The sequence below is a fragment of the Nipponia nippon genome, unplaced genomic scaffold (assembly GCF_047370975.1).
Source record: "Nipponia nippon isolate SJK-2023a ecotype South Korea unplaced genomic scaffold, ASM4737097v1 scaffold_1, whole genome shotgun sequence".
NCBI classification, from domain to species: domain Eukaryota; kingdom Metazoa; phylum Chordata; class Aves; order Pelecaniformes; family Threskiornithidae; genus Nipponia; species Nipponia nippon.
Window position 1 is genome coordinate 118,143,911 of NW_028262290.1, and position 26,233 is coordinate 118,170,143.

Sequence of the window (26,233 nt, forward strand, 5' to 3'; positions counted from 1 at the left end):
GAAACTGAGTTTTAATCAAGGGAGAGATTTTTTAGATCAGTAATGTTAACCATATTAAGGTAAGTTCTGTGGCCTTGAGAAGAGGGTTAAGCTATCCATATAAACATAGCCTAAGTTGTAGGGAATAATGGATAAGTTTGGATATAAGCTAGTTCATTAATACATGATGGTTGTATGTATATGTCAAATAGTTGAATTCATCCGTGCTGACTAACACAAGTGAATGGAAGTTTAGTTCTCTGTCATCAGTCTTAGGGGGTACCTCCTGCTAAATAGGGATTTAGTGTAGGGATCCTTCCACTGTGATCCCTTGCAGTGTTATAATTGCTTTTTAGTGGGTACTTGTGGAGCTTGGACTTTGCTTGATGTGGTTAAGTAAAGCCGAGGCAGTGTTTGTTTGTTTCTAACAAAGCAGACACATATATTTAGGGTGCAGGCCTTGCATCTGGCATCTCCTGAACCATGGAGACAAGCAGAGAAGGACTGAAACTACAGATTTCTCTTTCAAGCCCCTCCTAGTAGCTGGTGAATACTTAACTACTCTGAAACTGTCGCTTGTCTCTCTTTCTCTTTTGAGGGTTAAAGTAACATGCAGACTTTGCAGAAGAATTTATATAAAAATTGTGCCTTGTTTTCAAAAGATCTGATTTTTGTAAGTAATAAAATACTGTAGAAAAGTGAGTACAGTTTTTGCTGGGTGCTCATACCTCACTAGTAGAGTTTTCCTTGCAGAAATCGGTGAATGTTATGGAGACAGATGTTCTGGTAGTGGATAGTATACTTGGATTTCCAAAATGTTTTTGACAAAGTCATGCACCAAAGACTCTTCAAATCCACCAGTGGCCTGGCCCTTCCCTCTTACCCTCTGACAGATCAACTTCTAACTACTTAAAATTTACTAAGTTGAGAATAGAGATCAGTTCTTAAAAAATTAGGTATATTAAGAATGGTGCCTTACAAAGATCTGTGTTGCAACATGTCCTATTTATAACTAATCCAGAAAAGGAAATGAATAGGGAGGTGACAGAACTGACTGATGACACTAAATTATTCACAATAGTAAAAATTAAAACTGACGGAAGAGTTGCAGAAGGTTTCAAGATATTGAGTGAAAGGGCAATAAAATGACATGCAATTCAATACTGATAAATGTCAAGCAATGCACATGGGGAAAATCATTCCAACTATGCATGTGCAGTGTCAGGCTCTGAACTACTTGTAACTGTTCTGGAGATCTTTTAGCATCATTTTTCTATGAAAATGATAGCTTTATACTCAGCAGTAATCAGAAAGACAACTAGATTATTAGAAATGACTGGTAAAAGATCAGACAAAAAAGCAGAAAACATCACTGCCATGGTAAGTCCATGGTGCCCTCAAGCCTTGAATACTGAATGCAGTTGTGGTCATTCACTCTCAAAGGGAATGAAGCTTAACAAGACAAAGTACAGCTCAATGATGCGAGGAGGGACTGAGTAGATAAGAATTTCAGCCTGGAAACAAAAAGACTTGAGAGAATAAAATTATGAATGGCGTGGGAAAGATGAATTGGAAATAATTATTTGTGTTTTTCATAAAATAAGAATAAGTGGGTATCAAGTTAGCTGGTTTAAAATAAGCAAGGAAGTGCCTTTTCATAAGGCATAATTGAAGTGTGGAATACAGTGTCATAGGTATTGCACATGCTAAAAGTATAAATACATTTGAAAAATAGGATTGGACAAATCTATGGGACAAAAGGCTAGTATAAGCATTATTAAATGAAAAAATACAGATCCAACATCATCTTAGGAAGTTTTTTAGCTCAAGAGTTACTTTACTAGAAACCAGAGTGCTTTATGCTTTGTCTTTTTCTCCTACTCTTTTTCTACTCCTTTCCAATTGTCAGAAACAGGATTATGAGGTTTGAGCTATTTTTTTTTGTTCTGTACATATGTATTATAGTTGGGAAATGTGAATGTAGTGTGTATGGAAGTTTCTAGTATTTCATTGCTATTTTGGGTACTGATAACAGCAGAGTTGTGGCAGCATAGCCTTTGAGTGCCATCATTTCAGACTTATACAATGGTGGCTTTGTGCAGTTAGGGATTTATCATGGACTGGATATCAGGCTATTTAGAAGATGGTAGAAACCCAGATATAGTGATGATCATATTTAAACTATCTAGTCTGTTTAGGCTTAAAGATGATTTCCCACTTTTTTTTTTTGTACGTAATCTTAGTGATAAAGACTGAAACAAGAAAAATATCTGACTACCTTCATGCATATATTGGATTTGATTCCATGTAGATGTCAGCAGTGATTTAAAAGAAGAAAAAAAGAATCCTTGTTTGAGTATTCTTCTATTTGTTTCAATCCCTCTAGAAAATGCCAAAATACTAATACCATGCTTCTGTATACCTAACTTACAGAAACTTGTGCAATTCACTGGTGAGTTTATTAAAAATATTTTATGTACTATTACACTTCAGTTTATTTCACCTCAATAATTACTTGCTTAGTTCATATGTTGTTTACAAATTTGTGTTCACATTAGTAAAAAAACAGTGACCCAAATAGCATGGAGAGAAGACGAGGGTTGCAGAGTTAGGAAGTATCTGATTTAAGGTTCAGGTATGATTTAATACTTGCTTCTCCCTTTAGCATGTGCATTCTGATATGCTCTTGCATCACAAAATAATTTTCCATAGGATTAGTGATACATTTAGTTGATCTCCCCACCACACCAAACTGACATGAGGCAAACACCTGCTATGGAGAATTCCATTCTAAACAGTTTGTTTGCCAGAATTGAGGTTCGTGTTAGAAAAAGGTCAGAAAAAGCTACTACAATTATTTAAGACCTAAGGAATCTTCCTTACAATGGCAGTTTAAAATATATTTATCTTAGAAAAGACTTATGACTGGCTTAACTACATTTGCTAATGTGGAAAGACTACTGTTAATACTGGATGAAAGTGAAAGAAGATTTGAAGTTTTAGAAATTGAGGTTGCATCATACTGCTGTATGCTGCCATCTTAATCAGTATCAGGCTGAGTCAATGCTGCTGCTGCTGAGTGATTCATAATATTCTGAGTCCCTGCATTGCTTCAGACAATCAAGGGCTGCTTTTTTGCCTCTTTTCTGTCTCACACCTTTAATTTACCACTTAAATGTGCCTCTTCATTTGAGAAGCATTGCAGTAGGTGGAACTGGTTTTTTGGACTGAAAGGCCTTAAGTACATAATTTTATTATTTTTTTTTTTAATCCTGCTTCACAGGTATGATGTAACTGATAAATTACTATTTGTAGAACAGTTTAGAAACCTGCACTAATGGAGTTGTTGGAGTGCAATGTAGTTTTATTATTTATCTTATTGCATATTAACTGAAAAGAACATGAAATATTTCAAAATTATGAAGTGTTACCAAAGTCACTACATCTATGATATATAGCATTATCTATATAGGCGTAAAGGCTATTTGTACTTGCAAGAGTAGTTTGACTTCTGTACCTCAGAGTCCTTTTACCTCTTTTATTGAAAGTATGTAACAAAGGCATCTTTTAGCAGCTTTTTCAGAAGTGAAAAAAAGCCAGACTAAATGAATCCCTTAATGTCAGAGGTTCATTTAACAGAGACCACCAACTAACAATGAAATAGCTGCTAATTGTAGTTATTGCTGACTGGAGGCTAACTTCATTTAGTGACCCCTTTTCATGTATACTTTCATCTTCTATAGATGTTTCTTAATAGTAGCTGCATAAATCTAGAGAAATTCAATCATCTAGTATTAATCACTAAAAGAAAACACATGGGGAATGATAATGCAGCCTTGTTTCACCAAATCCTGTCCATGGTGTAGTGAGAACCTACGCAGTAATTTTATTTGTATAAATAAATCCAAGGACAAGCTGTGTATCCATGATGCATACTTAAAAATTGCAGGGCTGTCCATCCATCCTCTCCCCAAAAATAAAGCATGTCCTGTCTTAATAAATTATATTTTACCAATGACTTAAGACTTAGAAATTCATTCTCTTATGGAGAATACTAATAATGTGCTATTTTTGTAATATTAGATATATAAAACTGAGTTATAGCCTAGTTTGCCGTAAGTTGATTTCAGATGGAACTAAGCTGACTAGTCCTGTGACAGATGATTAATCTGTAACAATACACTCATGGACAATAAAGAGTTGACTGGATTATTTTTTTCATATTTCAAATCTTAAGTCTGTAAATTTAAATTTTAATGGAAGACTGTGTATTACCAGAATGGAAGAAGTTAAAATTTTATCAAGACTCTCTACTAAGCTTAAGGATATTTCATTAGATGTAGTACATCTTTCCAGATATATCTTAGTTCTGTACAGGTTTTAGAAGGACATTTCTTCTGAACTCTATTCGATGATTAGTTTATGGATTAAAGCATCAGGATTAATAGATATTCTAATACTCTTTTTTCTTAATATCTTACATCTGCACTGAATTCTGTATTTTAAATTAAAATTAGTTCTCCATGAATCATACCAAAGGTACTGTTCTTTTCTATATAAAAGTACATTACTGTCTGTAACTTTATGACAGCTTACCAGAGAAAAGTGAACTTGGTGGCTTTGTAAGTGTGATTATGGATGAATTTCCATGATTATTCATCTCTTTGATTAAGGGCTCTAGCAGTGGAATAAACATAGATGATAGTGTATCTCTGTTCTATTTTTTCCCTGTGAATAATGTAAGCCAGATCTTTCTAATTCTCTGTTTTAGGTTGAAGACTGTATCCTCCCACCACTAGTTTCTTTGGTCCACAGTCAGAATGGTAAGTATATGGCCACATCAACTACCGTTTCCATGAATTCCACATTTTGTTTTAATTAGACTTCAGTGTGGTCACATTCTTGGCACCTTTATTTTCAAGTGGAATGGAGACTCTTCAGCTTGCGGTTGCTCTCAGAAACCACATCACTGCTTTTAAGCCACGAGGTCATGGCTGAGGAGAAAGGGGAGAGCCTCGACTCAAACAGCAAGCTTCTGTCTCTCATTAGAGATTCATTGCTGCCTCAGTAAGTATAATATTGCCCCTGTAATGGGGAATAACTTGATACTCAAACCATTTTGACAGTGTATTTGTTTTAACTACCCTTTTTATGTTTAAATGGCAAAACGAAAAGAGGAATAGCAATTAACTGCTGCCAGAGTTCTCTGCCCAACATCTCTCTCCTAGGTTTATTTAGTACATTGTCATATACAACACAAAAACTTCTGTGTGATGCTCGTTTCTGATACTGTGCCTCTGGCTGCTCTTGGAGCGAAACAAGTTTCCCCTAGCTTTTGGGCTGTGATTTAAATACTCCTCTTTGAAAGTCAGAACATTCTAAGAGCAACATCTTTTTGTCTGTTTTGGATATTGTGCACTCACGTAAGATGTTCTGAAATCATATGGAATGGCATATAACTCTTTTCAAAAAGAAATAGTACAGGATGGGTTAGTCCTCCATGATCCACCCAGGGGTTATTGCCTCTAAATTGCTGTCCTTTCCTGCTGGCCCAAGTAGCAGAAAAACCCTACAGCCTAGTAGATGAAACTACAGCCTGTGGGCCAGATGTGGCCTGGAATTTCATTTATATGATGAATGGTCAAATGAGGCCTGTCATTTCAAAATGACTTGCAGGCAAGCATAAAGACAGCTCTGTGTTACGCACATGCATACTGTAAGCTAATAACACCTGTGAGTAGAGGGAAGGGAAGCGTGAACACAGGATGAGTACAGTAAAAAGATGAGTCATCATTTATCTTTTACATTATTCTAATAATGTTACAGTGTATTTCAATGTGTGGTCCTCAAAAGTTAATAATTGTAAATATTTAGCTGCCCTAAGTGAGGAAATTGTTCCCCACCCCTACATTAAGTAAGTGGTAGAAGGGTGGAGGAATGGATGCTGGATTATGATCAGAAACAGTGCCTTCCCCAAAAATGAGACTTTCTCTTCCTAATTGGCTAATGTCCTTACAATTTGAGGGCCAAAGTTCTGTCCATGCAAGATGTGTAATCTTTTCTCTGTGAGACAGAATGGGAAGGAAATCTTAGAGCTCTATAGAGAAGCTTATTTTCACACCTTTCTTCATGCTATTTTTTTTCACTGGGAAATATACAATTTATTATTATGAATTAAAATGGAAACTGAAAATATTATTTTAAAAATAGAGTATATGCATTATTAAAAGCTGTCAGATGCTTTTTTTCAGATAGAGGAAGAGACCTAGAGTCAAACGAGACCAAGTTCTTGTCCTGGCTCTGAATCTTGCCGTTTGTAGATAAGCCCATCTTATAAAATGTTTCTCATTGAACTGGGGGAGGGAGGAAGTGTCATGCTAGTTCCAAACTAGAAGGAAAACAATGAGTATACTACTGTCTCCAAGCTAATTAGCTCAATTGAGTGGCAGAGCTTTTTGGTCTGAAACTAAACATGATCCTACTTTGGGGGCTTCTGCTGTGCTATCTTTGCATGCATTGCATTGTAGATGTGTAAAAAAGGGTCTTGCAGTAGCTCATAATCTTGGTTCCAGGCTTTAAGTATTTCCTGAATCAGTTCCTTTACCTCACCACTAGGGATAATGATGCTTGTATTTGCAAAGCACTGTGAGATTATCTCAAGAAAATAATTATTGAAGTTCATGATATTTGGAATATATTGGAACTTGGTATAAACAAATTTTACTCTAGTTTAGGAGCACAGTAAAGCAGTATGTAAATCTTCCAGTGATTCAGAAAGAGTTAACTGGTGTCTGCATATTTAATACATTACTTGAACCTGTGGTTTGAGCCAACCCCCAGTAAATATTTTCACCTGTGGGGAGCAGGTGATCAGTGCAAGAAGGCACAGAGGAAACAAAAAGTGGAGGAAGGTTTGAGGATTTTGTGCAGAAAAGAAAACTCAAACTGAGTTTTGACTTGAAAGCCTCAAAACTCAATTTGGAGAAAACTCAAAAAGAAACTAAGAAAAGACCAAAGCAACTGCTTTGGATGTGAAAAAAGACACAAAAGGTAAGTTTTATTAAGCAATGTTCTAGGTATGGGTAGGAAGATATTGATGGGAGGTAGGAATGATTCCTCATACACTCTCTACACTTCCCAAAAGAAGCTTTATACTGAATGCAAAGGGATCTGGCCTAAATCTAGAGAGAAGGGAGGTCTAAGATTCAATGTAACCTACTTGTGAAGATAACATAAAGCCCTATCCCAAGAAGTAAGAGTGACTTGAAAACTCTGAGATAGAAAGCGAAGAGGTAAATAGCCTGTATTTGGAGGCTGAAGAGGTGTTTGCTGATGTTTAGTCTTTCTGTTGCTGGACAAAGGATAGGACAGAGTGTGACTCAGCTGGTGGACAGTCTAAAGAGGAGAGGAGGGGTGCAATGGCTGGTTGCTCATGGGCAATCTGTGTGGGGAAGCGGGTATTTCCACCCCTTTTAATTCTGCATTTTAAGAACTGAGAGCTGTTGATTATGGAAGAGAGAGACACATCTGGGTTTAACATGTGATGTTCTTTTTAAGGAAGGTTATAATGGGACTCATTTGCATATATATTTCATTCCTACAAATATCTTCCACATGTTAATTTGTTTAAATGTAAAACTGACCCCAAAAATAGAATTTTGGTCACTATGCATGAAATGTAAATCGTCTTCATTTTGAGATAAATGGAGGAATGCAGTGGTTGCCACTTTTTTCTCATCTTCTGCATCATCAATAAAACGGTAATTCTGTTAAATATTTCACATTTGTAGATCAGAAAGTTAACTTCCTCACAGGATTTTGATCGAATTGAATGAAATTATGTCATTTAATTTCAGTTCACTGAAAGGCTATTTTCCTGAGCATTTCATAAACAAAATGAAACTTTCAGTTATAGAAAATGAATACAAGGCAAATGCTTTCTGTGACATATCCAGATTTTTTTTAATCAGAAATTGAAACATCATCTCTTTTTAATTCTTAATATTCCAGATTTATATATCATAATTTGAAATTTGAGCCAGAACCAGTAAAAGGAGAGGAATGTGTAAACAAAGTTTTATTTCATTTGAAAGATTATGTAGCTTGTTCTTAGTAGACTGCCAAGCCAGTTTTGCAAGTACGAAGTCCAGGATACTTGAGAGAATTTGTCAATAAAATGTTTAGTCTTTTTTAAGAGCTTAAGAGAATCCATATCCCCAAACCTCTAGGTCCTCTTGTCACTGTTGCTTATAGGAAAGATTGACAAAATAAATCCTTGCAGTGTACTACCTGGAGTTTACAGAACGCTTATAAAATGCTTCTAAAACTGTTGTTACTAAATTGGTCTGTGTTTTGAAGTGGCAGGAAAATCATTGGATTAACTCATTCATTTAACAAAGTATCTCAAGCACGGAATATTTTCCCTTCACAGAAGATTCATGTATTCATAAATCCTAAAGGCCTTTATTCAGGCAGTGTGTTTATATTAATTGCTAAGACATTAATTTTAGTAATCTGCATTTTCTCACATGGTATTTGGTTTGATGGATCACTGCACCTTCCCTTGGAAATATCCTTTACTAATGTTATCTTTGGGAGGGATGGGGGGAATAGAGTTTCAAGTAAAAGGAAATAAAGTGAGACTGTTTTTTTAAATTGAAATCTGAGGAATTAGGATGCTAAGTGTGCAGAATAGTAATAGTCTCTCTCAAATGTAATACATAGAAGGCTTAAAATTGTTTAAAGTGGACCTCATTTAGAGAAGGTATTGATGTGTCTATAATAAAAGAAGTATATTGCGAAGTGTCAGATTTTTAAGCTAGCATGGCTGATTCATTCATCATCACTATTAGGAATTACCATTTTGGAGACATACATCCATGTCCGATGCAGTGAGGAGATGACTTCTGGCACCTAAGTTACCTGATAGCATCTTTGCTTGCCTCGAAAGATTTAGTCATGGATTCTGCAAAAAAATGCAAATTGTTCCATTATGTTTGGTAGGAATATGTATTGTTCTCATGTAGGGCTTCCAGGTTCAGTGTCTACTAATGAATTATAGTATTATTTTCTTTAATGAAGAAAGAGACTTTTTAATCACCAACGAGAAATACATTTCTTTCAGGAACTGGAATCTGTTATTTGTAAAGAAGAGATTTTAATCACTGAAGACATGAAGCCAACACTGACTTCTAGTTGATTAATTGTGTAGATTCTCCAGTGTGGTTTGCAACTCTACGGCAGCACATTCAAGCTAATACGTAGTAGCCATGACACATTGCCCATAGGCTGTGCGCTTGTGTGGGAATGTTAGCCCCTGTGAAGGAGCTCCCGCAGGCTACATCAAGAATGCACAGCTGGTGTGCTTCACCCTCCTCGTCTTAGAGTTGTCCAGATCAGAGAATTGGCGGGAAAGCACCACACCTCCTTCCAGATTTCCTTCCTGTGTAAATCAGAGTGCTGAGGTGCGGTGCCTGGGGAAAGGGGGTCTGCATTCCACTGAAGAGCTAGTGCACAGTAGGGTACGTGCCAGCACCCAGGTGATGGGAAGTGATCCAGATTTCTCAGTTCAGGCAGCACTAGGGATCTCAAGATGCGAAGTAAAATTCTTGGTGATTTGCTAGATTCCACAAAATGTGGTAACCTACCACATTTTCCTACAAATCATCCTTTCATTTGTACTTGATTAATTCTTCATGTTTTTTTCTTTTACAAATGAAGAGATTTATGCTTCCAATTCTATTACTCCCACATGTTTAGAGTAGCACTATTTGTAATCAAAGACAATGTTTTGACATGGCTGAGTCTGTGGGTTTTTTATGCTTACATCTTTCCTCCATCATTGTATCCGGTTGCCCTCCAGACACATTTTGATTTAAACAAAATAAAAATAGCCTTGTTTGGGTGGGCTTTACTGGAATGTTAGCAGCAACAGCAAGGTCAGTTTTGGTTTTCAGCAGCCTGTTTTCCCTTACCAAGATTTCCATGAGGTGATATTTGGAAATGTTTCATAGATGTTTTTCTTGTAGTTTTATCTTCATTGCCATAGGTCTCCATAAACATTGTTTTGAAGTATTTTTGTATTGTTCTGTTCCATATTACTTGGAGAATGGAAGTATGCTGTAGTTAAAGCAATATCTTTTGAAATTTGAAATAAAACATAAAGCTCAATGTGACTGTTCTGTAAGGAAAATATTTCATTTTGAGAATAATCACTATGTAAACAAAATATGGAGCTTAATTGTATATAAGTTGATTGGTGGTCTTCCTGAGCACCCAATAAATCTTCTGCCTAATATTTTGAGGCTCAGTTTCTACTTGCCTCTTAAAGATTAGATTTTTTTAATATATAAAAAAATGTAATATAGATCAATAAATAAATCGTATGCATATAGACAAAATGCATTTTCATAAATATATTTTAATATAATTTATATTTATAAAAACATGCATATGTTTTATAAATATGTTTTATTACATTTTTTATAATTGTGTATCTCTCTCTACAAAATAGTGTATTCTTTTATTAATGCTGCTTTTAAAGTTAATCTGATGCTGGTTTTAAAATACTGTTTCTACGTAAATCTTGTTTATTGCTTTGTACAGTTCCTAACAGCATTGTATTTCCATTGTGGTGGTTATAAAGTTTGGAAGTGGGAAACGATGTATTTTTACTATCAACTTTTTAACATGCATCTCTCGACTATTTTATTTTGCTGTTGCTACCCCTTTTCCCCCTTCCCTTTCAGGTATGAGCACATTCTGATGGCTCCGGACCCAGTACCAATGTATGCTCTGAAACTGTTGGTGGCCCTGACTGAACACAGCCCTGCTTCTGTGAGGTGATACAACTACACATTCTTTGTTGTTTTGGGTTCTTTCTGTTTCAATTAATTTGTTTTCCATTAGGAATTAACAAAAACTTAGATCTCACTGTCATACTACTTCGACTAGCATGCAGGAGATTTAGAAAATCCTTGGAGAGTATTTGTTATAGAACACAACCTTATGGTTTTTGTGCCAATTTTATATGGTCCTGATTATTTTAATATGGATTTAGCCAATGAAACACTAGAGACAAAATCATAAGAATTTTAACGTTAAAATTATCATTAAAAACTTTAAAAAATTAATACCAAAACATTATCAAGACTATTGTTCAGCTAAGCATATTTGTACTAGGACAAAGGTGGTGTGTTTGTAAAAGGTTTAGACCAGTCAATTCACTTTAAAGCTGTTCAGTTTTTCTGCCTATAGAGCTACCCTTTTAAGTTCCTAAATACAGATTTTAATGTTTGGTATAGGTACACTCAGTATATTTAAAAGTATCGTAATCTCTCTTTCTTCTGGTTCCAAAGCTTAGACTGTGATGGGAGCAGGGAAGGTGGCATAGAACTTAAATTGCATTTGTTGATAGTAATAAGGAAGCATCTCTCTCACGTATGTGTGTCTGCATGCAGATATTCCTCTTCTCAGAGGAATCTGCCCAGAAAATCAGGTTGTTCTTGCACTCACCATTGTGTGTTTGTCATGTCTGATAGTGTTATGGTTAAGAAGTCTCTGCGTACCATACTGTCTTGCTTTGATTGATTGAAGTGAGCACAAGATTAAAAAAAACATAAGGAAGGAAATTTAACTGTTTTCCCACTGTTTTTATTACAAAAGATGAAAACATCCTCTTTTCCTCTTTTAATCTTTTATGATGCTACTGTGAACAGTGCTTTTAAATGGTTTGAATACAGTAAATGTACTTAATTGTATTTTTATTGTATAGAAGTTGTTTATGCTACTGCAGGATTTTATGTATTATACAAACAAATAGTACAGCTTTCTATTTTTAGAATTAACCTACAGATATTCTAATACTTTGAGTTTTAAAAAAATATTTCTGTAACTAGAATGCTGGATATTATAGCAGCACTTTTCCTCTGCCTAATGAATTCTTTTTATTTGAGTAATCATGTGTATTTGCCCTTATGTTCAATGTAGGTAGATTGCAGATGCACGCTTATCTTCATGGTCTTCTTACAGCAAACAAATTCTTTCCTTAGTATTATTACAGAGCAGCTGTGGATACCCAATGAACTATTAACAAATTTAAATATCAGTGTATATGGTACTGTTATTTCAGGATGGGCTACTAGATTCCAGATACTAACACATCTTTAATTGTTCTGTTTCTCACGTGTCTTACCGGCCCTCTTCTTTTACTTCCACTAAATAATTTCTTTTGCTAGATTTCTGAAGGAGTGGAGTTTATGCAATTCTCTTGGTTTGTCTTCTTCCTGATTCTTTGCCTTCCCAATAATTTTAGCTGGAAGTAGCCATTGCATCAAAAGCGTGACAGAGGTGAATAATATATTCATATTTGCACAAACTGCTAGTGAACAAAATGGGAACCAGGCACATGCTATAGTGAACATTAGATCACAAGTGATTCTGTTTTGCTCTGATGGCTGATTAATCAGTACACATGGAGCTCAGAATTATTCAAGGCATATGCTCTCTTTTGCCCCTTTCATTAGGCACATGAAAAATATCTGTGATCATTGTGATGGGAAGTAAATAAGTAGCATTAGACACAAATCCTTTGGGATTAAATTTGCTCTTTGTGGAAAAACTCTACTATATTTTAGTACTGATGACAGTGACGTGAGTCACTTTTCTTTGAGTGTCTATGTCTTCTCCAAGCTTGCGTTTTGTCCACAATCCCTGGCTTTCAAGGATGGAGGCTCTCTCCTGTGACTTACTTTAAATGAATAAAAATGGTGGTAGCAAAAAGATAGTAAAATGACAAAATGTTAAATTAGTATTTACCTTATTGCTTCCATGTCTTTCAAAAATAGCTATTATTATTAACCTTATTTTGAAATAAAAAAGAGTGAATTGGGAGGAGGATGAGTGCTCCTGTGTTTTATTTAGCTTGTTCCATGTGATAGCTTGTTCTCAGACATGTTCACCTAATGCATTCTTTCTTGCTCTCTTTTCTTTAATCCCACCATTCTTCTTGTATCTCACACTTATCTTTCTTCTTCTTCCCATCCCCTCAGTCTTTTCCTGTGTGCGTCCCGATAGAGGTGTCAGCATTTGAGCAGTTCTTATTTTAGCACTTGAAAGGAGGCAGATGCACTCCAATCTTTTGTTTCATTTCTTTTCATAGCTTGTACTGTAAATCAGCTAACTTGTGATATCAGAGGAAAAACATTCGATCTTCTTTTTGCCATTTTTTTTGACACTTCTGTTTTCTATTACAGGTAGTTTGTTCTGTATGGCAGAGGCACAGATATTAAAATATTATGATCTTTTTAATGTCTTACAAGCTTGCAATGAAATACTGGTAATGTACAATCCATAGTTTCAATGCCTTTAATAATAAATATTTTGTAAGAATACAAAAAAATACCTTGTAATCTTTGCTATTGCTTCACTGTTGGGATAGTTTTTAACATTCTGTGTTATGGGAGCTCTTCCACTCTATTGCTTTTCAATTCAGCAGCGCAGAATTCTAGTGATATCCCATTAATGTGCCGCAGAATTGGATCTCTCGCAAACATAAGTTGCAGCATGTGTAAGATGGTAGCTGTGAAAAAAACTTTAATGTGTTTCTAGGAGCACATTAAGTATTTGGACATCTGATCATATGAGTATCCACAGGAAGAAAATCCAGTTTTAGAGGATGATGAGTGTTTTCTTGTTTGTTTTCACCTTGATGGGTTAGAGCATAAATGAGTCAGGTGTTTCCCTTATATACCTGGTTTCCCATCATGCAACAATTGCTGTCTGATACAACCTCACTTAGAGTCCATTTACTAAAAAAATAGCAGATACTGGAAGGATGAGCTTTGAACAGAATTTGTCCATCAGTTGCCTATTTTGAGCCTACTTTGCTCAAAGCTAATAGTCTGGCTTTAAGTATTCTGTTGTGGCTCTCCTAAATACTTTTTGCCGTGTTTTCTTCAATAATTTTTGATGTTTTATGATAAGAAAAAATGTGGACATTAAAACCAGTGTGAGAATTAATAGCAGAGTTCATCTTTAGCTATTTTGAGAGGGATGATTTTTAAAAGAAATCACAAGTATTAAGGAAACATGTAGCTTCAGTTAATGATTGGACTACTGGAAATTTGCATTAGAGGTTTTTTCCCTTTGTTAATTAAGTCTTGGTGGATTGTACTTGTGTGAGGAGTTGTTGGAGGAACTTAACTTCTCACAGTGGGAGCAAATGTCTGCAGCAGGGCGAGATCTGATTTAACTATGCAAAGTCTGTATTCAAAAAGAGCAGTATCGTAAGATACCTTGTCCTTTGTGTGTTTATCAACCTAATGTATAGGTTATGTGTACAGATAGAAAGTCAGACATAATCTATTTGTTAAGGGTTGAGGGATTTTTGGTTCCTGCTTTGAGTCTTGTACACTGTTTTGTTGTGGTCTGTAATGATCAGATTGCTGGATTTTTCTAATAATAAGGAGGAGTTGATGTGAATTTCTTAGTTTCTATTAATATGGTATATTGATTAGCTCTTCTTAAATGTTTTGACTATTGTAAGGTATTTTATACTGTGCCTGCTCCAGGAAACTTATACTGGATCATGATTCTTAACTTGGCTCTTGGTCTTATAGATAAGGGTATGAAATGTAGCTATATATTTTGCTGTGTGCTCTTTCATGTGGCTACTTGACTTACCTTTAGGCAGAAACTTATAGCATTTGATGACATTAATATATCTGAAAGCTGAACACTTGAAACTATGGAGTCTGATTTTTATGGGTTGCTAAAATAGACATTTTTGGTTGCAAAGAAGGGAGACAGTAAAGGAAATAAAGCGGAGAGGAGTGTCAGATAATAATCATGAGTGTGACATGTTCCAGTATTCTGTTATTAAGGTCATTTCCTGAGGGAGAAAAAATAATCTAAAAACTATTGGTGTGACCCTTCTTAGATTTATGGTGGACTGAAGGACGGGAGCACATTAAGAAACCTTCCCCACCTCCTGTCCTTACTGTAAATTCCCAGACAGACATTAGGCACTGCTCTAGAAAAGGGGAAAAGGCGGCAGAAAACAGAATAGGAAGATTGCTAAAAAGCAACAAAAAATCTGCTGCTTCTAAACGCCACAGATGTAGTACCTGTGAAGATGATAGATGGATAGACCTTGTACACCACAGCAGATTGTCTTGACTAATTAAAGTAACCCTTTATCACAGTGTCTTTGGAAGCATCCAAGAACGGTCCAGTTTTGAAATTTCATCTACGTTACTATTCGTACCCATGTATTATCTATTAAAGACCATTAAGGCACATTTTAGAGTCGGTGTTATTAATGGATTGATCCTGTTATCATACATCATGATGTTCTACATTAGATGTACATTGTTTACATTTCAGTATATTCTGAAGTGGTCTGTCTAATATCCATGCCCTTGATTTCAAAGAACAAACAGTAAAAAAAAAAAAAAAAACCAGCCCAAACTCTTTGTAGTTCAATGTGGCGCTTTTCATTGGTTTGTGTTGGTAGAGTTGTGATTCGGTTCACAAGCACTTGTTAGCATTGTGTATAGATTTATCTTTGAACCTGTGGTAGTTTCTTTGCCATTATACTAGAGGGCACATTATACTTCAGTGCTTTCCTTTCCTGGTGAATTGATTAATGAGGGCTTATATTAATTGCTTTAAAAACACTTTGTTCTTCTCAGTAGTCATTTTAATTTTCTAGTTTAACGTTGAAGTGCTCACTTTAAAAAGTAGATCTATTTGCTTCTAAATGACTTCTCTGTTTTTATGTGTTTTCTTGTTTTCTATAATGAATATGAATAAAATAATATGGAGTAGTTCTGATAACAGGTAAGCCTACAGGGCCTAGTCCAACTGAACTGAACAGTAGAATTACATGTTAGAGTGTACATTAGTGATAAAATCACAATGCAGATGGATTGAGAGACATTGTCAGAGGATGATACAGTGTTATTAGAACTCTGGGGAATATTTATGTAGATTTTGAGCCTGATTCTGATTACACTATTTTCACATCTATGAAAATTGAGTTGTAAAACCCCTCTTTTTTTCTTGTTAGAAAAATAATGCTAATATAAAACAGTAAAGAATTTGTATGATCTTTGCTGTTCCTATTATTTGGTATAATATTTGCATATATGCTGCTCTATTGAATAACACCAGGCAGGAAGACTTAGCCAGAAACAGACTCTTGAAATGTTGTGTGTCAGCTAATAACACTGTTGTCAAGTAGCACATCATTGTAATTCATATCAAAGGCAGTGGTCAGAGTTCATTATTGCAAGTGAGTTCTCATAGTCTAGTCATGTACTGACTGTAATACTAATCACCGTTTTTAATGTAAAACACAACTCTTTAGTGTTACATTTTATAAAAGTACCCCTTTAGTAAAGAAATTAGCTATTAACCTTATACCTGTGATTTTGTTTCCCCTTTTGTGTTGCTGATCAATTGCTGAATGTCTTAAGTTTTAAAAATGCGAGGCTACTATTTGATGTTACTGTTAAGTCAATTATTGAAAAATATCATAGTGTAAGGATCACATATTTACTCTTTTAATGTAAAGTACTAAGCAGAAGGAGAAAATACCATTCATTCTTGCTTATTTTTACTTTCAATAGTATGTTTTTGCCATTGTGAATATAAATAGCAAATAAAAAATAAGCAGGTAATGAGGAAGGGTCAGCTGGTTAGGGTGCTACAGTTGGAGTTGCAGACTTGAGTGAATTCAGTTCTGCCACAAATCCGCTGTTCATCACGAAACAAACCTAAACCACCATCCAATCCATTGTCTTGTGTTCAGCTGTAGGTGCCCAGAGAAGACTATAGGAAGAAAGCAAGTGAGTGGCAATGCTTTCTGCAGGCTTTCTCAGCACCCTCTGAGTTGTTTTTTCAGAAGCCGTATAAGAAGACACGGTGTTCTGTAGACAGTAGCTATTGATGAGTAATTTTCATTTCATTTATGTGGGTTCAGAAAGATATTTGACAAATAACTTTCAGCATTAATACTTATTCCGTAGCATAATCACCTGCATATGAAGATTTATCATCTTTAGGGGTTTCTTTCTGATATCTTTGTTTACTCTGGCACTTGCCACTTAGTTTGATGCCATCAAGTTCTTACAGTGAAAAAGAAGCACACGCTACTTCATAAATTTCTGTCATGTTGTCTCCTTTAGCTGTACCTTTTGCAATCTGAACAGTCCTGCCTATTTTTTAAAAGCCTTTAGTAGGGGTCCTTATAAAATACATTTTGAAAGCTCAAGAATACTGTATCAACTAGCTCTCCTTTGTCCGTGGGCTGACTGACTTCTTCAAAGATCTGTCATGGATTTGACATTTCATCCCTTTAAAATGAAAGTCTTGGTTCTTGATCTGTGTGTGCCCACCAGTTCTGTTCTTCAGAATAGCTACTACTCATTTGTTCAGCTTAGAATGTCTGTAATACACAGATTTTCACCCCCCCATCTGACTTTTCTCAAAAGTTAGTATTCGATAACATCACATTTTCTGTCTTTTAAATCTCTCCTATGAAAGCAGGGAGTTTTAAACAAGGTACGTTCTTTGATCTCACTTTGCCAGATGATGAATTAAAAAAAAATAGGTGACAAAGTCATTTTCTCCTTCTGTGGTCTGATAAACCTCTGATTCTTTTTCTCTTCAGTAGCACAGCTTCACAAAGATAGGGTTGGAGTGTAACCCTCTGCAGAGTGAACATAGCCTACTGACTAGTTAAATTTCCCTGAAGAGGGGGAGAGAGAAGAGAGAAGACTGGGACTGAAGAAGGGGTTTGGAACCTGGGTCTTTCTTATGCTTCTAAGGAAGACATTTGGTAACCATTAAAACAAAACACAACAAAACTCCAGAACTACCCTTTTTAAACAGAAAAGAGGTGAAGCGAAGTAATGCATGAGACTCTGAATCCTAAATGGGTATTGATTACTGAACCTGGAAGATAGGTTTTTTAAGCCTTCATATTGGCTAGATCAGCCAGATCCCTGCTCAGTGTTCTGAATATTGCAAATCTGATTTCAGGCCCATATTCTCCACATATATAAAGACAGGCACTTTTACTTTTTATGACTGGTAATTCTAAGACCATGAGGACACCTAAATTCTCATGCAGATCCAACTCAGAAATGCTATTATTCCCAAATGTTTTCTCAGCATTTCCTTGCTCATGTTTTTTTTTAATAGATAAATCATATATTTTAGATACTTTTTGTGGGTTTGTTTTTGTGATTTGTTTTTTTTTCTGTTTGTTGTTTTGTTTTGTTTTTAAATGGAGGAAATATTCAGAGGACAGAAAGATAACCTTGTTATCGTAACAATGAGTGGTGGTGTTCTACCTGCTTACGGTTTTATTAAATGAATATAGATAAGGTTGTTTTGTAGCTATGCAGTTAATATTTATTAAAAATAATTTTTAAAAGCTTCATTTTTACCTAGATTTTTTTCAGCTCAGGATGGATTTGCCCTTGTGTCCCTTTTCTTTCAATAACAGAAAATGGGTTTGGGTTTTTAGCAAGTTCCAAAATATCTACCACTCTCTTCCCTAGAGACTCTGCATAGAAAGAACAGTTAGAGGTAATCACACATGAAAGAACTGCAGTCTCTGCGCAAATTAAAATCTGAAACGTTGATCTTCATTTTCAATTCAGATTTTAATCCCATTGTTGAATGGATGTTCACTTTAATGGCTTTTTTCTCCTTTAGATATTCCTCAATTATTTTTAAAATATCTAAGAGATGCTTCATTACAGGTGCTTCTGTGAAGAAATGGTCTTACTTTGTGGAAGGCTTGCTAGCCTTCTGCTGTATCTCTCTTTCAAACTTCCTCCATTCTTCAGAGATTGTGACAGCCCTTCTGTCATGTAGTAGAATGAAATTTTGTAGGAATTGAGAACACTTGAAATCAATGTTTGTTGACTGCCTGAAGAAGTGATCTTTGGTGTGTTAACTGGGACCTCTGCTTTTATCTCACCCACTCCCTTCCATTTGTCCCGTCAGCTATCTCTCTATTAATCCAAAGGGTTTTTTTTATTTTAAATTCAGTAAGAATTTTTTTTTTGGGGGGGGAGTGGTGAATATGTAGAAGGATTTACAATACTGTAGACTGCATTTTAGAACAGGCCCCAAATCCACATAATGTCCTTTATGCTGCTTCCTTGCTTCTTGCTGTGTCATGATCTGCAGGAAATGTAAAAAGAGAGGAGTCTCAAATGAGTTAGGTTGAAGGTGTAAGGTCTACTTTACCTTCCTTATTTAGTGCATTGAAAACATAGGTCAGTAATTTAGCAGATGGGTGTGTTTATGTTTACACCTTTCAGATCACCTTTCAAAAAACCATATGGGTTCAGCAGCTTTCATTAACATGGTCTGACTAACAAAGTGTTGGAAGGCTGAGGTGTAAAGTGAATGCTTTGCCATCTTGGCAATGTTCCAAGGTTACTGGTAGAGCGTTGATTTTGTTGGTGAATGAGGTACTTTCTCACCCTTATTCTTTCTTTTAACAGATGGCGTTTATAATTTCTTAGAGATAAGAATAATAACCGAAGATCATGATTGATGTGAAAGACTAATTGCAATCCTTATTTGTGCAAATAGTTCTGCATGAACACTCTCAGGCATGAGAGTGCTTAGGTATAGAAGGCCACAAGCAAGAAAAAGTTGCTTGACATACTGTTGTGTTTTTCGAATCAAGTTGGAAGGGACCCATAAGGATCATGAAGTCCAACTCCCTGCTCCGTGTAGGACTACCTAAAACTAAATCATATGACTAAGAGCATATGACTAAAAGTTTTTTCAGAATTGTCTGAAGCTTTTTCATATATCAAATCAGTTAAAATTATTTAGCAAACGATGATTTTTACATTTAAGGAATTGTATCTACTTAGGGCTGAAATCTCAGTCAGGCTTGACTTTAAAGATATAAATACACAAATGCTTAAACTAAAAAAAAAGGCTTTGGAAAAGTATCTGAGATATGGTTGAAACAACTTGTCTATTGATTTATTCTAGACAATATTATAATTTTGTGAAACATCAAGATGTATTTTATGTTAAATGAAAATCTGAAAATTAGCTTATTAGATAAAAATTGCATTAAAGTTTTTATATAGTGTTAAAAAGTAGCAGAACTGGAGAAAGGAGTAACGTTGTTTTGCTTCCTTGCCTTCAAACAAGTCTTTAAAACTTGAGGAAGAATGGGATTGTTTTTATTATTTTTTCTTTGGTTACAATAACAGTCTAAAACATGCAATCACAAGCTGGCAAAAACTTCAGAAAATATGAGTCTTCAAGCTTTAACAGCAAAAACATCAAAAAAGCTCTGCTAATAAAAAATGGTTTAGGATCCTTAAAGGAAGTAGGATTTACTAGACTTTCATCAGTTCCATTTGTGACAATTAGTGAACAATTTCTTGAGGCATACTACTTCTTAAAAATCAGCTTTCAGAGTAAGATATTATGATTGTAATTAAAGGGTTTTCAATTGTATCATATCTGATACTTCAGGAGATGAGCACGTTTATCGGAAATTACCATGATCACTTGACCACACTTGAAATTCATTGTGGTTTAATTAATCCGATATTGAAAGTTTATGAAGAAATTTGGTTATTTTTGTAGACATTCCAAGACCCTGATTGTGAGATGTGTATTTTTAAAGGAAGGTTTGCATTTCTTTTCCACAGAACTCTTATTGATTATTATATCACTGTTAAGTCCTGATTGTTCTTCATTAACACAAACTCTTAACAAAATTTCATTGAGGTATGTTATTTTGTCAAACTAAAACATAGATATACTTTAGTGAAATACCCAGATTTGGAACAGATGGTTGACATGCTTTGGCTCCATTGAGCCTTTTAACTGGAGTACTTACTAGATCACCTTGAATCAAATTGGTCAGGGACTTGGAAATGAGTCTCCTGAGTCAGTATTTAGCAGAAAGGACAATCATCCAGTTATTTAGTCTAAGACTGGACACATTAGTACAGTCCAGTTTTCCTGAAAATATTTTCTTTCAGAGTGAAATAAAACTAATATAAAAATGTGTTAAGACAGTTTGAAGGGTATAATTTTGAGTGTATTTGCAAATTGTGGTATAGATTCACCTTAAATTTTGAAAATTGTCCGTAAGTGGAGCTTTTGTTCTCTAGTAAATTCTAATTTCTAGTAACAGTCATGTACAGCTCAGAATAGAGTTTTGATTCTTATGCACAGTGAGAGGAAAAAAAAAAATCTGTAAAATGATCATGAAAAACTGAATTAATTAAAACTACAGTTAGTGTCAGTTTATGGCTTTGTAAATCAGTTTCTGGCATTTTCTGCAAGTTTGTATAATATGTAAATCAATGCATAGTTTTCCTGTTTTGGTTTCTTACAGATAAGTGGAATAGAAAAATTATCAACTTGTATCCATATTGAAACATGTCACTGAACAAACTGAAATAAACTGTGGTGTGTAGGTATTATCACTGGCAATATTGGACTATTTTTGTGGCCCACAATGGAAGGAACTAAATTTATTATATATAGAAAGCTAGGCTCTATATATATATAAAAAAAAAAAGCCCTAAATATTTAATCTCAGGAGGAACGCTGCTTTTTTTTATTCTGATGGTACTGGTCAGCTAGGAATAGCCTGGCATATTACTTTACATATAGATCCTAGCACTTTGCAGATAGGACAAATTACTTCTCTGAATGGACTTTCTTGAGTGTCATCGGCAATGTGAACTGGAACACTATGGGCTTAAATCTCAAATCCTTGATATCAGAGTGAATGAAGGTATTTTATAATCTCAGCAAGGAAGAAAATAGGAGACTATTGAAAAAGGCTTGAGTATGTATTTTTAATGTTTTAGACTAAATCAATTCTTTTTCAAAGCTAGGAGGAAGCATCGACTCATAGGTGTCAGGAGACCATAAAGATAACTCATAATGGAAATATTAATATAAATTTTTCAAGCAAAATATCCCTCAGGACTTAGTACTCAAGGGAAAGAAATACAGTTTTTTAAATCAGATGCTTTTAAGGAGCCAAACTTCATGTAATTTTTTTTTTTTTTTAAAGTGAAACAAAGATTATCCTAAATAGCAGGAAATTGATATCATTCCAGTAAGGCAGAAGTTTTATGTTGCCACCGAATGTGCAGAGCAGAGTTGCAGAGGCTGCAACTTTGTCAGAGAGCTTCAAACATTTTTATTCATGACCATAACCCTTAGTGTCTCTCAGGCTTTTGGTCATAGTATTTTCTTGTTTTATACCAGGCTGTAGATCTGTAGTGTTTGGGGCTGATAACATATGCACTTCTAAATTTTTAATAAATTTAATATAATTGTTATGTCCTCTTGCAATGTCTGCTTCACTGACTGGGAATCATTTTGTGTTATGATTTTAAATAAAAAAAGGGGGACATTTTATTTTAGGATTGTTGGTTAGGTATTCTATACTACTTGTGAATAGGCAAGGGTAAAATTGTAGGAAATAATGGGAAATTGGTGAAACACAATATGTTGTGGTTTAGACATATCGAAAGACAAATATTCCTATAAAAATATGAATTTTGAAGCTGGAAACTGAACAGGAAGTGAAAATACAAACTGTTCTCCTTCAGTAAGCTTGCTGAGACTGCTGGCAAAATGACTGGGATTGCATTGACACCCTTCCAATAAATGTGTGCAACAGACAGTTTTTGAGCTTACGCTGGGACTGAAAGTAAGCACCTTTCATGTCACCACATAATTATTGGAAGTTATTAACAATTCATCTGCTAATGCATGATAAAAACAAAACTGCTATGGATCAGTATGTTTAATACAAATCTTCATATAATACTTATTGAAAAATATTTTCCTTGAATTTCACATACTTTGACAGTTGTAGCAAATACTCAAGATATTTGAAAGAAGAAATATTCTACTTCAGATATTTTTCTTACAGTGGAGTTGTATGTTTATTTTAATTCTCAAATCTTGTTCCTTTGTGTTTATGAATAGCAGTCAGCCTTTCCTTGTTATGTTTCCCATATTCAATATTAATTATACACTTGTGAAAGATCTTTAAAATATAATCATCAAATAATGGTGATGCATATCTCTTTTACATACAGATCTTCATTGTTGTGCTTATCTTCCTTTTCTGTCTACTACAAAAAGTAAAGCATTAAATAAAAATCTAATCGTTCTGAATCCAACATAATTTTCTGCCTGCAGAAAGGCCAAAAGTCCTCTCTTCCTCCTTGCCCCCTGGGTCATTTGAAATGTAAACTACAGTAGCTGAGAAGGCTTAGGAACTGGAACTGAAGAATAACTCTTTTCAAGAAAATTGACTTTAAAATAATTGGACCCCTAAAGATAAGGTTGATAGATCTTCTCACTGATTTATTTTATGGTAGGTACCATTGTAAATTGTGCCTTGGTATAATATTTCTTAAAATCAATGGTAAGATCATTGTCTTTGCCTTTGAACAGCTACTGAAGAGAATGGTATGAAAGTGTGGCAACAAGATGACTTTGAAACTTTCCAGTTCAGTGCTGGGTCTTTATTATTTGGGATTCACCCAAAAAGAGTAAACTTATGTGAACTCTTCTCTAATTTATTCAAGGTACCAATAGTCCTGAGAGGCTATTCCAACTTAGAAACTCATATCCTTGAGTTTACTTGTTGTTTGAGAGTGAGATTGAGGAGTTTCCAGTTGACCATCTCCACCAACTTTCTGTCTTTCTATGCTGCTAAAGTGACATGAGGTCCTGGGTGTGCTGGCCATTTTGTGTTTGTTCTCTAGCCGTTATTGCAGCTTTTCAGTTTGATAATACAAATATTTGCACGCTTGTGGGTTTGGGTTTTTTTGTGAATGATTCAGACCAAAAATAAAGACATGAACAACAGCAGGCTGTAGTGCATCATGGTGTAAAGAGCATGAATTCTTAAGTCATTTGTCAGGGGTCAATATCAAATTCTGTTTGTATATTAGCTCCTGGTTTTTATTGTAAGGTATGTCTTAGTTGTTGCATTGCTGTCCTTCTAGAAAAGGTATTTATTCTGTGTGATGAGAAGTGAAAGACTAATTAGTAGTGTTTACTCCAAGTGTAGCAATCTGTGATCTTTTTTTAAAAATCTTACTATAATATACTGATTTTTGAAAATTAAGTGACTTAAGAGCACAAATCTCAGTGTTTTGGAAAATTCACTGCTTTGTAGCTTTACAGAAGAATTTTGCCCTCTTTCCTTTATTTAGGGACCAGCTGCCACTTTAGGTATAGCCTACCTACAGGCAAATCCTACCTATAAAGGAGGAAAACAGCAATCTGGACAAGTAGAATTTATGGTTTTGCATTTGAGCAAAGAATTTACTAAAAAAGCTAAGTTTAAAAAAAAAAAAAGCTAAATAAGACTAATTGTTTGACTATTTTAATTAGAGGAATAAAATAGCGACATTATTAAATTGCTTTGCAAGTGACACAAGATCAGAAGCTTTATTGATTTAATTCTATTTTTTATTTTTTTTTCTAACTTGGTATAATACCCTACTCAGTATAATACCAGCTTGAACACATACAACGGAAATATCCCATGGCATATTCATCAGATAAAGAATTCTGTATAGGGAACCAGTACAGATATTCTTGATGCCCAATAAGAAAGGAGTTAGTCTTGTGCTCTTTCCTCAAGACTGCCTTCATTAGTGTGTACAAGAATTATTCCTGTGAGAAGCAAATGCAAGGCAGTGTAAATTCACATCCTGGTATATGATACTTCCTTTTCCATGCAAGTGCTGGGACAGAAGCTTAAAAAGAAAGCTTAAACTTTAAACTGAAAGTTCTGGCTCTTACTTCAAAGTAGGAGACTGGAATTGTTAAGGAATCACACCTGTAACAAAAAGCCTTTGTTCTGTGTTCAGTGTCTTGCAGTAGGTTTGTATTTTGTAAGAAGGCAATTTAAGATGTCTTAGAAAAACAGATCTTGCATATTTTTGAAAGCAAAATTGGAGGCATTATCTCATTTTGAAAATTGCTAGAGTTAAAAATTCAGACTATACTGATGGCAAGTCTTATGAAATTGGATGACCAGTTACTTTGAGCCAGTGTTGTTTATTTGGGTGTAGATTTAAATGAGAAGAAAATGCAAGTACTCGACATTTAGAATTATAATTTGCTTATATGTACGATTATGATTCTGTATGTTTTTCAAACAGGATAGGACGTGATTTAATACAAATTTTTAAAAAGTCTACAAAGAACCAAACTACTTTTGATTTAGAATATTGCCATTCTATGAAATAAATAACATAGCTAAACTGCTCTTTCACCTTGGTTTAAGAGTTTTTCTTTGTAAAACTTTGTAAGATAGCAATGAAGAATGTGGTAATGTCACTCTCTTGCACACATATACACAAAGTAGGGATTAATCAGATTTAAGCTTTGTCTTAATACATTGCTTGATGTGACTTTATAGTTTAGCTAAGTTACATGTATAATTTTCTTTAAAGGCTGTAGCTGTTTCTTGTTTGAATCATAAAAGTTTGCAGGTTTAAGAATAGCCATATTGGCTATAGTTTTGTCTTAGCTTATCTCAGCAGAAAGTATAGCTGACTTTGTAGCTCTGTCACAATCAGGGCTGCTTACAATTTTTGAAACCAATTGTTTCGTAATTTACTCTTTACCACAAAAGAGTTTTTCCAGGTTTTGCCTAAACTAGGATTGCTTAGCTATTCTTGGTATTCAATTGTATTTTACTGCCAATGAGTTCTCAGTTTAAATGCTGCTTACGTAGCAAAGTAAGCAGCTTTTGCTGCAGTAATTGCAATATGCTCTAAGCATAAGAAGGTTTGTGCTGGCAAAACTTTGTTTTGTCAATATGATTGCCATTACATTAGTTTCTCTTTTTGGGAGTCTGTGGTGTTTAAATGACCTTTTTTACATCCAATCTGGATATCAGAAAAATTCTGTTTTACAGGCATGGTCTAAACTTTTAATTTAACTACTAGATTTGGCCCTGGAAAATGAACCTCAGCTGTAGTAACTCTTCCTATCTGCAGTCCTTGGGACTCTTATGACCTGGCTGTGTCCAAGATGCCATAACTGTCTATTTAAGGGTTGTTAGATGGCACTGGGGAGAATAGCTTTCAGGTTTTCCTGACCTATGTAGGGAACTTGTTGGGATTTCCCTTGCATATGAGTATTTTTTCCCATCAACTTAATAAGAACAGAAATTGTCCTAAATTCAGGCTGCTTA

At 34.9% G+C, this 26,233-nt stretch overlaps 1 protein-coding gene across 7 annotated transcripts in view; it reads left to right on the top strand.

Annotated features, from left to right (window-relative positions):
- Positions 1 to 26,233, top strand: part of ULK4 (unc-51 like kinase 4) — a 249,023-nt gene that overhangs the window by 93,768 nt on the left and 129,022 nt on the right. For all 7 annotated transcript variants that reach the window (XR_015705322.1, XM_087757950.1, XM_087759450.1 and 4 more), the window contains exons 29-31: positions 4,751 to 4,802; positions 4,902 to 5,046; positions 10,728 to 10,820. Coding sequence is in view for 6 of the 7 variants with exons in the window: in XM_087757950.1 (XP_087614076.1) it covers positions 4,751 to 4,802; positions 4,902 to 5,046; positions 10,728 to 10,820 (290 nt within the window). In the remaining variant the exon portion in view is untranslated. The remainder of the gene's footprint in view (positions 1 to 4,750; positions 4,803 to 4,901; positions 5,047 to 10,727; positions 10,821 to 26,233) is intronic.